This window comes from Fragaria vesca, linkage group LG7, assembly GCF_000184155.1.
Source record: "Fragaria vesca subsp. vesca linkage group LG7, FraVesHawaii_1.0, whole genome shotgun sequence".
NCBI lineage: Eukaryota > Viridiplantae > Streptophyta > Magnoliopsida > Rosales > Rosaceae > Fragaria > Fragaria vesca.
Window position 1 is genome coordinate 16,095,020 of NC_020497.1, and position 14,284 is coordinate 16,109,303.

At 39.2% G+C, this 14,284-nt stretch overlaps 4 protein-coding genes and 1 pseudogene across 5 annotated transcripts in view; 4 read left to right on the forward strand and 1 right to left on the reverse strand.

Moving 5' to 3' along the window:
• Nucleotides 1-2,142, forward strand: part of LOC101312397 (TMV resistance protein N-like) — a 5,259-nt gene extending 3,117 nt beyond the window's left edge. Inside the window, exons 5-7 of the mRNA XM_004308790.1 lie at nt 20-806; nt 1,229-1,394; nt 1,496-2,142. Of these exons, the coding sequence (XP_004308838.1) occupies nt 20-699 (680 nt within the window). The 3' untranslated portion in view covers nt 700-806; nt 1,229-1,394; nt 1,496-2,142. The remainder of the gene's footprint in view (nt 1-19; nt 807-1,228; nt 1,395-1,495) is intronic.
• Nucleotides 2,143-2,313: 171 nt separating this feature from the next.
• The window catches only part of LOC101296902 (UDP-glucose flavonoid 3-O-glucosyltransferase 7-like), a 29,502-nt gene continuing 17,531 nt past the window's right edge, over nt 2,314-14,284 (reverse strand). Inside the window, exon 3 of the mRNA XM_004307416.1 lies at nt 2,314-2,323. The gene's annotated coding sequence lies outside the window, so the exon portion shown is untranslated. The remainder of the gene's footprint in view (nt 2,324-14,284) is intronic.
• LOC101296611 (TMV resistance protein N-like) lies at nt 2,626-6,533 on the forward strand. The gene is made up of 5 exons (XM_004307415.1): nt 2,626-3,122; nt 3,358-4,459; nt 4,563-4,838; nt 4,936-5,793; nt 5,912-6,533. Exons 1-5 carry the CDS (start codon nt 2,626-2,628, stop codon nt 6,371-6,373), a joined length of 3,195 nt encoding a protein of 1,064 aa, XP_004307463.1. The 3' UTR covers nt 6,374-6,533.
• LOC101312683 (TMV resistance protein N-like) lies at nt 6,445-8,343 on the forward strand. The gene is made up of 4 exons (XM_004308791.1): nt 6,445-6,639; nt 6,737-6,973; nt 7,076-7,615; nt 7,735-8,343. The coding sequence occupies exons 1-4, from the start codon at nt 6,445-6,447 to the stop codon at nt 8,341-8,343; spliced, it is 1,581 nt and encodes a 526-aa protein (XP_004308839.1).
• The window catches only part of LOC101312978, a 6,673-nt pseudogene continuing 2,665 nt past the window's right edge, over nt 10,277-14,284 (forward strand). The window contains exons 1-5 of the transcript XR_185355.1: nt 10,277-11,125; nt 11,351-12,452; nt 12,547-12,822; nt 12,921-13,767; nt 13,855-14,281. The product of XR_185355.1 is annotated as a TMV resistance protein N-like (transcript). The remainder of the gene's footprint in view (nt 11,126-11,350; nt 12,453-12,546; nt 12,823-12,920; nt 13,768-13,854; nt 14,282-14,284) is intronic.

Sequence of the window (14,284 nt, forward strand, 5' to 3'; positions counted from 1 at the left end):
TCTCTCCTTCAGTAGTTGTGATATGATCTCATATGCTGCATGCAGGAAACCCCTTGTTCTTTTTACTATTTCAGTTTTGTAATTCCTGGAAGTGAAATTTTTGAGTGGTTCAGCAATCAAAGTTTGGGAGACTCAGTGACTGCTAAGTTACATTCGGATCCAAGTAATAGCAGCAAGTTTATTGGTGTTGCTGTATGTGCTCTATTAGTACCTCAAGACGATCCGTCTGCCGTTCCTGAAGACGATGAGTTAGACCCTGATACAAGTGAAATCACTTGTACCTGGAATGGATACAGTTCTGGCGTGTCAGCTGTTGGTTTCAGCATAAAACAAATTGTTGCAGACCACCTTTACTTTGTTGTTTTACACAAGCGTTTCTTAAAACCCAAGTACTGTCTGGAAGACATGTGCAATGAGGTTAAGTTTGTTTTCGAAGTCAATCGAGCTGAAGGAAACAACAGATGCTTGCAGGTGAAGAAATCTGGGGCCTATGCACTGTACAAGCACGACATGGAAGAGATGATCAGTAAAGTGAATCAAGCCAACAGCAGCATTTCTCTTTACATGGAAGAACCTGTGGATTGTGATTTAGACAAATCAGCATATGAACAACGTAGTGCTATCGTAAAGGGAATACCGGAGGCAGCACCAAGCACAAGTGGTGGCGGTGAGGATGAATACTACTCTGCTGAAGAGTGAAGATATTTAGAGGACACTGTCTTGCTTTGAAACATCATGTGTCTCAAGGGATAAATGCAAGGCTAATACTGCTATTATTAGTATTAACAAGTTATATCAACCATCAAGTAAGTAACCATCTAACTTGCAGTTACCTTGCTTTCTCGATCTCTTATGTTCTTTTACATCATGGACACCTTTCATCATCTGGTCTGTTATCTTGATCAGTAACATGAGTCAGATGTTATATCAAAGTAGTACAGATGAATAATTCATTAGATTTAGTTATGAATGGACAGTTTCCAAGAGTCGATAATACTAACTTGTGCTTATTGACCAATAAATGTAAGAAGCTTGTGCTAGTTTTCTGAGATAAGATACGGTTGCTTCTCTTTCTAAATCAACTTATGAATAGACTCAACCGAAAGATATATAACTTTTGGTTTTCCATTTAGCTAAACTGGATTTCTTAACATCTTGTGCTTCAATATAGTATACATATTTCGCATTGCAAAAGACTTACATGCAGCATATGCTATTTACTATGCAGTGCACGTTTGTAAGTCTTGCCTTTTGCCACAAGCAAGCATTGGGAGGCACACTTTGCTTCTTCTAAATTAACTCCAAACAGGGAAGGAAAGTAGGCTCTTGATGCCCGGCAGGTCAGCCATGGCTAGTAGTGGGAAAACTCTTGATGTTCCTACAACAAGAGAAAGGTAACTGCAAGTTTATGTTACTTGGTTTGGATGGGTTTCCATTTCTATCTACCACAGGTACATTTTATCTTGCTCTAATGGCTCGGACTAATATGAATCAGGTGATCTCCATCCTTGCAAATTCTTCTTCCACCCATTTTCCAAGGTTACATCTCTAAAGCTTAACATGTCCGATTCTTTACTGGCTTTCCCTGGGTTTGCATACTCTGGTGCGATGTAGCCTAAATGGCCTAGCACAGCCATTCTATCAGTCTTCAACAACGTCGCCAAGCGTAGTGTTGAAATCATTTTCCAACACTACATTACCTGATTTGATGTACCTGTGAAGCACACACAGTCCTGCATCTTTGTGTAGGTACTGAAAAGCCAAGGCCAAGCCTGAAGCTATTGTGAACCTGACATCCCACAGAGAGGATTCCTTCCACCAAATGGATGGATGTGTGTCAAGGCTGCTGTATGGCATGTTTTGGTAAAGAAGCAAGCATTTGCCTTAATCATGACACCATCCGATGAATTGCACCACATTTCTATGTATTAAGCGTCTAATGATTTTAACTTCATTGATGAAGATCTTCAAAGTAGATATGATCAGATTGTGCATAAGTCCCTCTTCACAGCAACATCGCAACCTAAGTTTTTATGACTCCTTTGTAAACCTTTGTGAAGTCAAAGGTTGCTGCAGCTAGTCCTTCCAAAAGAACTATGAATTTTTTTTATGGAATGATATGTGCAGAATACGATCTTTACCAATTCAAACTAGTAAACAAACACGATCATATGGTAAAGCTAAATTAGCTAATTAAATTCCTAAAGAATGTTTAAATCTAAAAAAAATTCGTACCAACATTAGTTGTTCTTTATCTAAAAGTCGTCGAGTTGGTGACAGCGCCCTAAGTGTGAAATCTATTATTTTTTGTAGTTTTTTATACGTTGTGACAAAATCATCAATCATCATGTACGACTTAGGCTTTAGGCTTAAAAAAAAACCAGATATAAAGATATAAAGCTATAATATATGCTGTAACAAAAAAAAAAAAAAAAAAAAACTAATAATATATGCCTTCCCTACAGCTCTGCCATCTATCACTCCATTACTGAAAGACTAATATATTCTCTTTCCGTCGTCACCTTTGGGTCCGTCACCTTTGCTCTCCTCTCCATTATATGATTTATTTCCACTTCTTCTTGTACCCCTCTTGATCTTTACTGATCACCAATCAATCAGTTTCCGATGGCGTTGAGTACCCAAGTCAGAGCTTCCACCGATTCAGCTTTCCCATGGAAATACGACGTGTTTTTGAGCTTCCGAGGCGAAGACACCCGGAAGGGCTTCACTGATTACTTATACGACAAGTTGAAGTGGCGAGGAATCAGGACTTTCAGGGACGACCCTGAACTTGAAAGAGGCGCAACCATCTCTCCGGAGCTCATCTCAGCAATCGAGCAGTCCAGGTTTGCGATCGTTGTTCTTTCTCCAAACTATGCTTCTTCCACGTGGTGTTTGCTTGAACTGTGTAAGATTTTGGATTGCATGGAAAAGAGAGGGACCATTCTGCCGGTCTTTTATGAGGTCAACCCGTCTGATGTGAGACACCAAAGGGACAGCTTTGCTGAAGCGTTTGATGAACATGAAGAGAAGTTTGGAGAAGATAGTGAGGAAGTGGAAGGGTGGAGAGATGCTTTGACAAAAGTGGGGAACCTCGCTGGCTGGAATTCAAAGGATTACAGGTAAGTCTCAATTGTTGATTCAGAGATCAAATGACATGTAAATTGAAGTACATCAATATTTAGAAGTTATATAATGTTGGTGAGTTAGTTTAGGAAGTGCTTACACTGCCCTGCATCTTTGTATAACAGTACAGAACACCACTTTAATGTTGCGGTTCAGTTCTATCATACGGGTAGATTATATATTTTGTATGATCACATATTCAACATGAGAATTGCTATATTCTTCTTGTAGGTATGAAACAGAGCTTATCAAAGAGATTGTGCAAGCACTGTGGAGCAAAGTGCATCCTAGTCCCACACTATTTGGTTCCTCAGTGATGTTAGTTGGAATGGATACTAAGCTGGAGGAAATAGATGTTCTTTTAGATACAGAAGCAAATGATGTTCGCTTTATAGGGATATGGGGAATGGGTGGGCTGGGTAAGACAACTCTTGCTAGACTAGTTTATGAGAAGATCTCTGATCAATTTGAAGTTTCCATCTTTGTTTCTAATGTCAGAGAGGTTTCTGCAACCCATGGTCTAGTTCATATACAAAAGCAGATTCTGTCCCAAATCTTGAAGCAAGAAAAGGTACAAGTATGGGATGTTTATAGTGGTATCACTATGACTAAGAGACACTTATGTAATAAGGCGGTTCTTCTAGTTCTTGACGATGTGGATCAAGTAGAGCAACTGGAAACCTTGGTGGGAGAAAGAGACTGGTTTGGTTTGAGGAGTAGAATCATCATTACAACTAGAAATCGACATATACTAGTCACACATGGTATAGATGAACCATATGAGGTGAAGATACTAACTAAAGATGACGCTCTTAAGCTCTTTTGTTGGAAAGCCTTTAGGAAATATGAACCTGAAGATGAGTATGCTGAAGACTCTAAGAGATTCATTATCTATGCTGGAGGTCTTCCCTTAGCTCTTAAAACTTTGGGGTCTTTTTTGTATAAAAGAAGTGCAGATGCATGGAGTTCTACACTGGAAAAGCTACAAGGAACTCCCAACAGAACAATCTTTGACGTCCTGAAAATAAGTTATGATGGACTCGATAAGATGGAGAAGAAAATTTTTCTGGACATTGCATGCTTTTGTAGATGGTATCAAAACGAGTATGCAGTTGACCTACTATACAGTTCCGATTTTTGCAGTCATATTGCAATAGATGTTCTTGTTGAGAGATCTCTCATAACTATTTCTTCAAGAAAGCAAGTATTTATACATGACTTGATACAAGAAATGGGATGTGAAATTGTTCGTCAAGAGTGTCAAGAAGAACCTGGTAGACGCAGTCGGTTGTGGCTCCCTAACGACATTTTTCATGTATTCACAAGGAATTCGGTAAGAATTCTAACAAACTGAAAGGCTTGGATATCACTATAATTTTCTTACATGATACATTCATGATAATTTAATTGACTCATCTCTTACTTTCATGTATTAGGGAACAGAAGCCATTGAAGGCATCTTCTTACATTTGCCTGAAATAGAAGAGGCAGATTGGAATCTTGAGGGCTTCTCTATCATGTATAAACTGAAGCGGCTACACATTCATAATTTGAGGCTTTCTGCTGGCCCCAAATATCTTCCTAATGCGTTGAGATTTCTGAATTGGGGTTGGTATCCTTCAAAATCTCTCCCACCAGGTTTTCAACCGGATGATCTTATTGAACTTAGTTTGCCCCACAGCAATATTCGTCACCTCTGGAATGGAATGAAAGTAAGTTATCGAATATCTGTTATTTGCACAAGTATTATTAAATTTTAGAGTTCTAGCATGAATCTGATTGTTCTACCATTCTTCATATTTCCTACAGTGCTTGGTCAAGTTGAAATCTATCGACCTTAGTTACTCCATAAACTTGACAATGACCCCAGATTTCACAGGCATTCCAAACCTCGAGAGGTTGGTTTTTGAAGGTTGTACGAATTTAATTAAGGTTCATCCATCCATTGCATTGCTGAAGAGACTCAAAATTTGGAACTTTAGATACTGCCGAAGTATGAAAAGTCTACCAAGTGAAGTGAAAATGGAATATCTTGAGACTTTTGATGTATCTGGCTGCTCAACACTAAAAATGTTTCCAGAATTTATGGGGCAAATGAAAAGATTATCCAAGCTTTCTATAAGTGGTACTGCTGTTAAGAACCTGCCTTCATCAGTTGAGCGCTTCAGTGAGAGTTTGGCGGAGCTTGATTTGTGTGGAATTGTTGCAAGAGAGCGGCCATACTCTCATTTTTTAAAGCAGAATGTTAGAGTTTCATCTTCTGGCTTATTTCCAAGAAAGAGTCCTCACCCTTTGCTTCCTCTGTTAGCTTCCTTGAAGCATTTGTCTTGTTTGACGTCGTTAAAACTGAATGACTGTAATCTCCATGAAGGAGAAATTCCGAATGATATTGGTTCTCTGTCCACCTTAAAGTCGTTGGAACTTGGAGGAAATAATTTTGTCACCCTTCCTGCAAGCCTTCGTTTGCTTTCTAATCTGGGATTCATTAGCGTGGAAAATTGCAAAAGGCTTGAGCAATTGCCAGACCTCCCATTCAATGAGAGGTTATGGGTAAATTCCAGCAATTGTACTTCCTTAAAAGTGTTTCCAGATCCATCAGCATTCAGTTCGGTTGGTAATCTGGATTCAAGTTATTTTTTATATTCAATGCTGAAGCGGTTACTTGAGGTAAAATCTGGATTCAATTTATTCTTTATAGTCGGTGCTAAAGTTTTTATGTTCAGTACGGTCGATATGATTATGTTTGGTATTCATATCAATAATTATGATGGTTCATATGGTGCAGGAATCCCCTTCTTTTGATTTGTTCAGTTGTCTACTTCCTGGAAGTGAAATGTTTGAGTGGTTCAGTAATCAGAGTTTGGGAAACACGCTAACTGAGAAGATACCTCCGTATTCAAGTAATAGCAAGTGGATTGGGTTTGCTGTATGTGCGCTATTTGCAGCTCATGACAATCCATCTGCCGTTCCTGAAGCCCGTGATTTAGATCCTGGTCCCTTCATTACGTGTAAATTTACTACTGACCGCTACTTTGGGCACGAACATATAAAAAAAATTGATTCAGATCACCTTTTTTTAGGTGTTATCTCCGCTCGTTACTGGAAGCCTGAGAACCGTCCAGATGACAACTTGGTTAAGTTTGTTATTGAGACCACTGCTGTCGGAAACAACAGATGCTTGAAGATAAAGAAATGTGGGGTCCGTGCACTGTATGAGAACGACATGGAAGAGTTGTTGGCTAAATGAACCAATCCAAGAACATCACTGCTCCTTAATTACGAGAAGAGGCGGATTGGAATCTTGAGGGCTTCTCTATCATGTGTAAACTGAAGATGCTACACATTCATAATTTGAGGCTTCCTGCTGGCCCCAAATATCTTCCTAATGCGTTGAGATTTCTGAATTGGCGTTGGTATCCTTCAAAATCTCTCCCACCAGGTTTTCAACCGGATGATCTTATTGAACTTAGTTTGCCCCATAGCAATATTCATCACTTCTGGGATGGAACAACAGTATGTTATTGAATATCTTCTATTGCAAAAATTTAATTTAATTTTAAGATTCATGCATGGAAGTTGATTGTTCTACCGTTCTTTATGTTTTCTACAGTATTTAAACAAGTTGAAATCTATCGATCTTAGTTGCTCCAAAAACTTGACAAAAACCCCAGATTTCACTGGTATTCAAAACCTTGAGAAGTTGGTTCTTGAAGGCTGTACGAATTTAGTGAAGGTTCATCCATCTGTTGCATTGCTCAAGAGACTCAAAATTTGGAATTATAGAAACTGCAGAAGTATTAAGAGTCTACCACGTGAAGTGAAAATGGAATTTCTTGAAACTTTTGATGTATCTGGCTGCTCAAAACTAAAAATGATCCCAGAATTTCTGGGGTCAAATGAAAAGAATTGTCGAAGCTTTCTTTAAGTGGGACTGTTCTTGAGAAACTAGCCTTCATCAATTGAGCGCTTCAGTGAGAGTTTGGTGGAGCTTGATTTGAGTGGAACTGTTAAAAGAGAGAGGGCATACTCCCTTTTTCTAAAGCAGAATCTCAGTGTATCATCTTTTGGCTTATTTCCAAGAAATGGACCTCACCCTTTGCTTCCACTGTTAGCTTCCTTGAAGCATTTGTCTTTTTTGACGTCATTAAAGCTGAATGATTGTAATCTCTGTGAAGGAGCAATTCCCAATGATATTGGTTCTCTGTCCTCCTTGAAGTTCTTGGAACTCGGGGGACATAATTTTGTTACCCTTCCTGCAAGCATTCGATTGCTTTCTAAGCTTACATTCTTTAACGTGGAGAATTGCAAAATGCTTGAACAATTGCCAGACCTCCAATTAAATGGTGAATTATGTGTAGGAAGCATCAATTCATTCAATTGTACATCCTTACAAGCTTTCCCAGATCCATCAGATTTGTGCAGATTCAATACGATTGGTAATCTGGATTCAAGTTATTTGTTGTATTCAATCCTGAAGAGGTTGCTTGAGGTAATCTGGATTCAAGTTATTTTATAGCCTGTGCTAGAGTTTTTATATTCAGTACGGTTTATATGATTGTGGTTGGTAAACATATGAATAATTGTGATATGATGGTTCATATGATGCAGGAAACCCCTCCTTCCTTTCACTATTTCAGTCTTGTATTTCCTGGAAGTTATATTTTTGAGTGGTTCAGTAATCAAAGTGTGGGAGACTCGGTAACTGAGAAGATACCTTATTCATGTAATAGCAGCAAGTGGATTGGGATCGCTGTATGTGCGTTATTTGCAGCTCAAGACAATCCATCTGCCGTTCCTGAAGAGCGTGATTTAAATCCTGATGAAAATTCAGTTACGTCTACATTGAGGTTCTACAGTTTTCGTTTCCAAGTTAAACCAATTGGTTCAGTCTACAGTTTTCATTACCCTGTTAAACAGCAAGTGGATTCGGATCACCTTATTTTCTCTGTTTTCTCCACTCATTACTTGCAACTTGAGAATTTTCTGGAGGACACTTTGGTTAAGTGTGTTTTCGAAACCCATCGACCTGTACGAAACAACAGATGCTTGAAGGTAAAGAAATGTGGGGCCCGTGCACTGTATGAGCACGACATGGAAGAGCTGATCGCTAAAATGAACCAATCTAAGAGTAAATCAGTATATGAACAAGGTAGTGCCAACGTTGAGGAACAACGCAGTTGTGGCTATGACGATGAATATTACTCTGCGGAAGAATGAAAGGCTGCCTTGTGCTTCGTGTAACCATCCAGTGTCTCAATGCAAAAATTAAAGGGTAACACTGCTATTCTATGCAAGTAACAATCTCATATTATGACTCCCAGTTGCAACCGGATCTATCTTATTATGTTCTTTAACATGTTTCTCTGTCTCTCATGTGCTTGTCTCATCATTTGCTCTGCCATCTTGATCAATAACAGAAGTGAGATACTATCTAGTGTATATATCATAGTAGTAGAGATCAAATAATTCATTATTTACCAAGTCATGAAGACCACAGTTTAAGAGTAAAAAGGTTAGTTGTCCATGTCCACGATGAGATACAGTTCCCTTTTTTCTTTTTCTGTTCTTCTCTAGTAATTAATATATATAATTATGCAGTGCGTAACTCGAGTATCTAAATGTACATGGGACGACATATATAGATGACAGTTCTGCGGTGGCCAGTAATGGGGAAACTCTTCATGTCACTCCAACAAGAAAAAGGTGGTTACTGAAAGTATTGATCGCCTTCCTATGGAAGCTACTTTGAAGATCTGCAGTTGTATCTTAGTTTGGACGGTGTCGGTTTGAATCTGTCGAAGGTATTTGGTTGTGCGGCTTTTGATATAATTGGCTCTCACTAAAACGACTTAGGTGACTGTGCAGTGCACATCTTTAAGTCTTGACTTTTGCCACAAGCAAGCATTGGGAGGTACACACTTTGCTTCTTCTAAATCAACTCCAAACAGGGAAGGAAAGTGGGATCTTGATGCACGGCAGGTTTCCATGGCCGGTAGTGGGAAAACTCTTGATGTTCCTACAACAAGAGAAAGGTAACTGCAAGATTATGTTGCTTGGTTTGGATGGGTTTTGATTTCTATCTACCAAGGTACAATTTGTCTAGCTCTAATTGGCTCGGACTAATATGCATCAGGTGATATCCTCCATCCTTGCAAGTTCTTCCTCCACCCATTTTTCAAGGTTAAATCTCCGAAGCTAAACATGTCCGATTCTTTACTGGCTTTCCCTTGGTTTGCATACTCTTGTGCGACGTAGCCTAAATTGCCTAGCACAGCCATTTTATCAGTCTTCAACATCGTCGCCAAGCCTAGTGTTGAAATCATTTTCCAACACTACGTTAGCTTGATGTACCTGTTAAGCGCACACAGTCCTGCATATTTGTATAGGTACTGAAAAGCCGAGGCCAAGCCTGAAGCGATTGTGAACCAACATCCCACTGAGAGGATTCCTTCCGCCAAATGGATGTGTGTCAAGGCATGTATTGGTAAAGAATCAAGCATTCGCCTTGGCCATGACACGATCTGATGAATTGCACCACATTTCTTATTTCTATGTATTAAGCGTCTAATGATTTAATTTTTTTTTTTTTTTCTAAAGTAGATATGATCACATTGTGCATAAGTCCTCTCCACAGCAACATCGCAACCTAACTTTTTACGAATCCTCGGTAAACCTGTCCAGACCCTCCTCGGCCTAGCATTGCATCACTTGCGTAGTCATGGGTGGCTGCAGCTAGTTCTTCCAAAAAGAAAAGAAAAAAAAACTAAAAAAACTTTTTGATGGAATGATATGTGCTTTTCGCTATACCAGAATCTGATCTCTACCGATTCAAATTAATTGACAAATATGCTCATATTCTAAACTGCTAAAGAATGTTTGAATATATCATCTTTAAGACACATCTCAGTCTATTCTCTGTAGTCATGATTCATGATAGAAAAACGTTGTAACAAAAGCATCATGTACGAGTTAGGTTTTAGGCTTAAAAACCCATTTAAAAAAAATGAAAATACCTACAGCTCTGCCACCTATTACTCCATTACTGACAGACTTGGGTGACGTTTGAGTCAAAGTCTTCTTCTTTTTTTTTTTTTGGTCTGAGAGTCAAAGTCTTCTTGTTATGATCTTCCTAGCAGAGAGACCAGGAGAACGACCTTGAAGCGCACCGTTTCAAGTAATTGTCGAAGTGGATCTTTCCACATGTGAGACGCACGTGCTCACTAATCAGTTGTTAATTAATATGTATTAGGGTTTTGCCCCAAACTAGTTGGATGTTTGCCAAGTGGCAAGATCTAGAAGGCTCATTCTGGTTATAAATGGTCTTTGTAAGAGAACAGCCGCTATCAATGAAAAAGACTTGCTTTGATTTCCTTTTGCAGTTCTGTTATTAGTTCCAGATCCCTGTTACTTCTCTTTCCGTCACCTTTACTCTCCTCTCCATTATTTCCACTTCTTATTGAACCCCTCTTGATCTTTACTGATCACCAATCAATCAGTTTCCGATGGCGTTGAGTACCCAAGTCAGAGCTTCCACCGGTTCAGCTTTCTCATGGAAATACGACGTGTTTTTGAGCTTCCGAGGCGAAGACACCCGGAAGGGCTTCACTGATTACTTATACGACAAGTTGAAGTGGCGAGGAATCAGGACTTTCAGGGACGACCCTGAACTTGAAAGAGGCACAACCATCTCTCCGGAGCTCATCTCAGCAATCGAGCAGTCCAGGTTTGCGATCGTTGTTCTTTCTCCAAACTATGCTTCTTCCACGTGGTGTTTGCTTGAACTGTGTATTATTTTGGATTGCATGGAAAAGAGAGGGACCATTCTGCCGGTCTTTTATGAGGTCAACCCGTCTGATGTGAGACACCAAAGGGACAGCTTTGCTGAAGCGTTTGATGAACATGAAGAGAAGTTTGGAGAAGATAGTAAGGAAGTGGAAGGGTGGAGAGATGCTTTAACACAAGTGGCGAACCTCGCTGGCTGGAATTCAAAGGATTACAGGTAAGTCTCAATTGTTGATTCAGAGATCAAATGACACGTAAATTGAAGTACACCAATATTTAGAAGTTATATAATGTTGGTGAGTTAGTTTAGGAAGTGCTTACACTGCCCTGCATCTTTGTATAACACCACTTTAATGTTGCGGTTCAGTTCTATCATACGGGTAGATTATATATTTTGTATGATCACATATTCAACATGAGAATTCTTATATTCTTCTTGTAGGTATGGAACAGAGCTTATCAAAGAGATTGTGCAAGCACTGTGGAGCAAAGTGCATCCTAGTGCCACACTATTTGGTTCCTCAGAGATGTTAGTTGGAATGGATACTAAGCTGGAGGAATTAGATGTTCTTTTAGATAAAGAAGCAAATGATGTTCGCTTTATAGGGCTATGGGGAATGGGTGGGCTGGGTAAGACAACTCTTGCTAGACAAGTTTATGAGAAGATCTCTGATCAATTTGAAGTTTCCATCTTTGTTTCTAATGTCAGAGAGGTTTCTGCAACCCATGGTCTAGTTCATATACATAAGCAGATTCTGTCCCAAATCTTGAAGCAAGAAAATGAACAAGTATGGGATGTTTATAGTGCAATGAATATGACTAAGAGATGTTTATGCAATAAAGCGGTTCTTCTAGTTCTTGACGATGTGGATCAAGTAGAGCAACTGGAAACCTTGGTGGGAGAAAAAGACTGGTTTGGTATGAGGAGTAGAATCATCATTACAACTAGAAATCAACGTATACTAGTCACACATGGTATAGATGAACCATATGAGTTGAAGGGATTAAACAATGATGAAGCTCTCAAGCTCTTTAGTTTGAAAGCCTTTAGGAAATATGAGCCAGAAGAAGATTTTGCAGAGCTCTCTAGGTGCTTTGTTAGCTATGCCAGCGGTCTTCCCTTAGCTCTTAAGACTTTGGGGTCTTTCTTGTATAAAAGAAATGCAGATGCATGGATTTCTGCATTGGAAAAACTACGGAATACTCCCGACGGAACAATCTTTGACATCCTGAAAATAAGTTATGATGGACTCGATAAGATGGAGAAGAAAATTTTTCTGGACATCGCCTGTTTTTCTTCGGAATGTCAAGCCAAGTTTGTTATTGAACTACTGTATAGTTCTGACATTTGCACTCGTATTGCAATAGATGTTCTTGTTGAGAGATCTCTCTTAACTTTTTCATCAGACAATGAGATAGGTATACATGATTTGATACAAGAAATGGGACGTGAAATTGTACGGCAAGAGTCTTATGAAGAGCCTGGTGGACGCAGTCGTTTGTGGCTTCACAAAGACGTTTTTCATGTTTTCACCAAGAATACGGTAAGATTTTAAACAAGTCTAATCACCAAGCTTGGATAGCACTGTCATTTATTTAACATGAATTATTTTTGAAATGACATATCTGTTGTAATAGGGAACAGAAGCCATCGAAGGCATATGGTTACACTTGCCTGAATTAGAAGAAGCAGATTGGAATCATGAAGCCTTCTCTAAAATGGGTAAACTGAAGCTTCTCTACATTCATAACTTGAGGCTTGCTCTTGGCCCTAATTGTCTTCCTAATGCCTTGAGATTTCTGAACTGGAGTTGGTATCCTTCAAAATCTCTCCCACCAAGTTTTCAACCGGATGAACTCACTGAACTTAGCCTTCCCCATAGCAATATTCGTCACCTCTGGAATGGAATGAAAGTAAGTTATCGAATATCTGTTATTTGCACAAGTATTATTAAATTTTTAGAGTTCAAGCATGAAGCTGATTCTTCTACCATTATTCATATTTTCTACAGTGCTTGGTCAAGTTGAAATCTATCGACCTTAGTTACTCCATAAACTTGACAATGACCCCAGATTTCACAGGCATTCCAAACCTCGAGAGGTTGGTTTTTGAAGGTTGTACGAATTTAGTTAAGGTTCATCCATCCATTGCATTGCTGAAGAGACTCAAAATTTGGAACTTTAGATACTGCCGAAGTATCAAGAGTCTACCAAGTGAAGTGAAAAATGGAATATCTTGAGACTTTTGATGTATCTGGCTGCTCAAAACTAAAAATGATTCCAGAATTTATGGGGCAAATGAAAAGATTATCCAAGCTTTCTTTAAGTGGGACTGCTGTTAAAAACCCGCCTTCATCAGTTGAGCGTTTCAGTGAGAGTTTGGTGGAGCTTGATTTGTGTGGAATTGTTGCAAGAGAGCGGCCATACTCTCATTTTTTATCTTTTGGCTTATTTCCGAGAAAGAGTCCTCACCCTTTGCTTCCTCTGTTAGCTTCCTTGAAGCATTTGTCTTCTTTGACGTCATTAAAACTGAATGACTGTAACCTCCGTGAAGGAGAAATTCCGAATGAAATTGGTTCTCTGTCCACCTTAAGGGAATTGGAACTCGGAGGAAATAATTTTGTCACCCTTCCTGCCAGCCTTCATTTGCTTTCTGATCTGGAATACATTAGCGTGGAGGATTGCAAAAGGCTTGAGCAATTGCCAGACCTCGCATTCAATGACAGGTTATGTGTAGTAACCAGCAATTGTACTTCCTTAAAAGTGTTTCCAGATCCATCAGATTCGTGCAGATTCAGTACGGTTGGTAATCTGGATTCAAGTTATTTTTTATATTCAATGCTGAAGCGGTTACTTGAGGTAATCTGGATTCAATTTATTCTTTAAAGTTTTTATGTTCAATTATTGGTATTCATATCAATAATTATGATGGTTCATATGGTGCAGGAAGCCCCTTCTTTTCGTTTCTTCTGTTGTGTACTTCCTGGAAGTGAAATGTTTGAGTGGTTCAGTAATCAGAGTTTGGGAGACACGGTAACTGAGAAGATACCTCCGTATTCAAGTAATAGCAAGTGGATTGGGTTTGCTGTATGTGCGCTATTTGCAGCTCATGACAATCCATCTGCCGTTTCCGAATTCCCTTATTTACATCCTGGTCAAAGTTTGATTACGTGTTCATTTGATGGCCACGTGTTTTATGGACCACCTGTAAAACAAATTGGTTCAGATCACCTATTGCTATCTATTTTCTCCGCTCGTTACTGGAAGCCTGAGAACTGTCCAGATGACAACTTGATTAAGTTTGTTTTTTATACCTATCGAGCTGTAGGAAACAACAGATGCTTGAAGATAAAGAAATGTGGGTCCGTGCACTGTA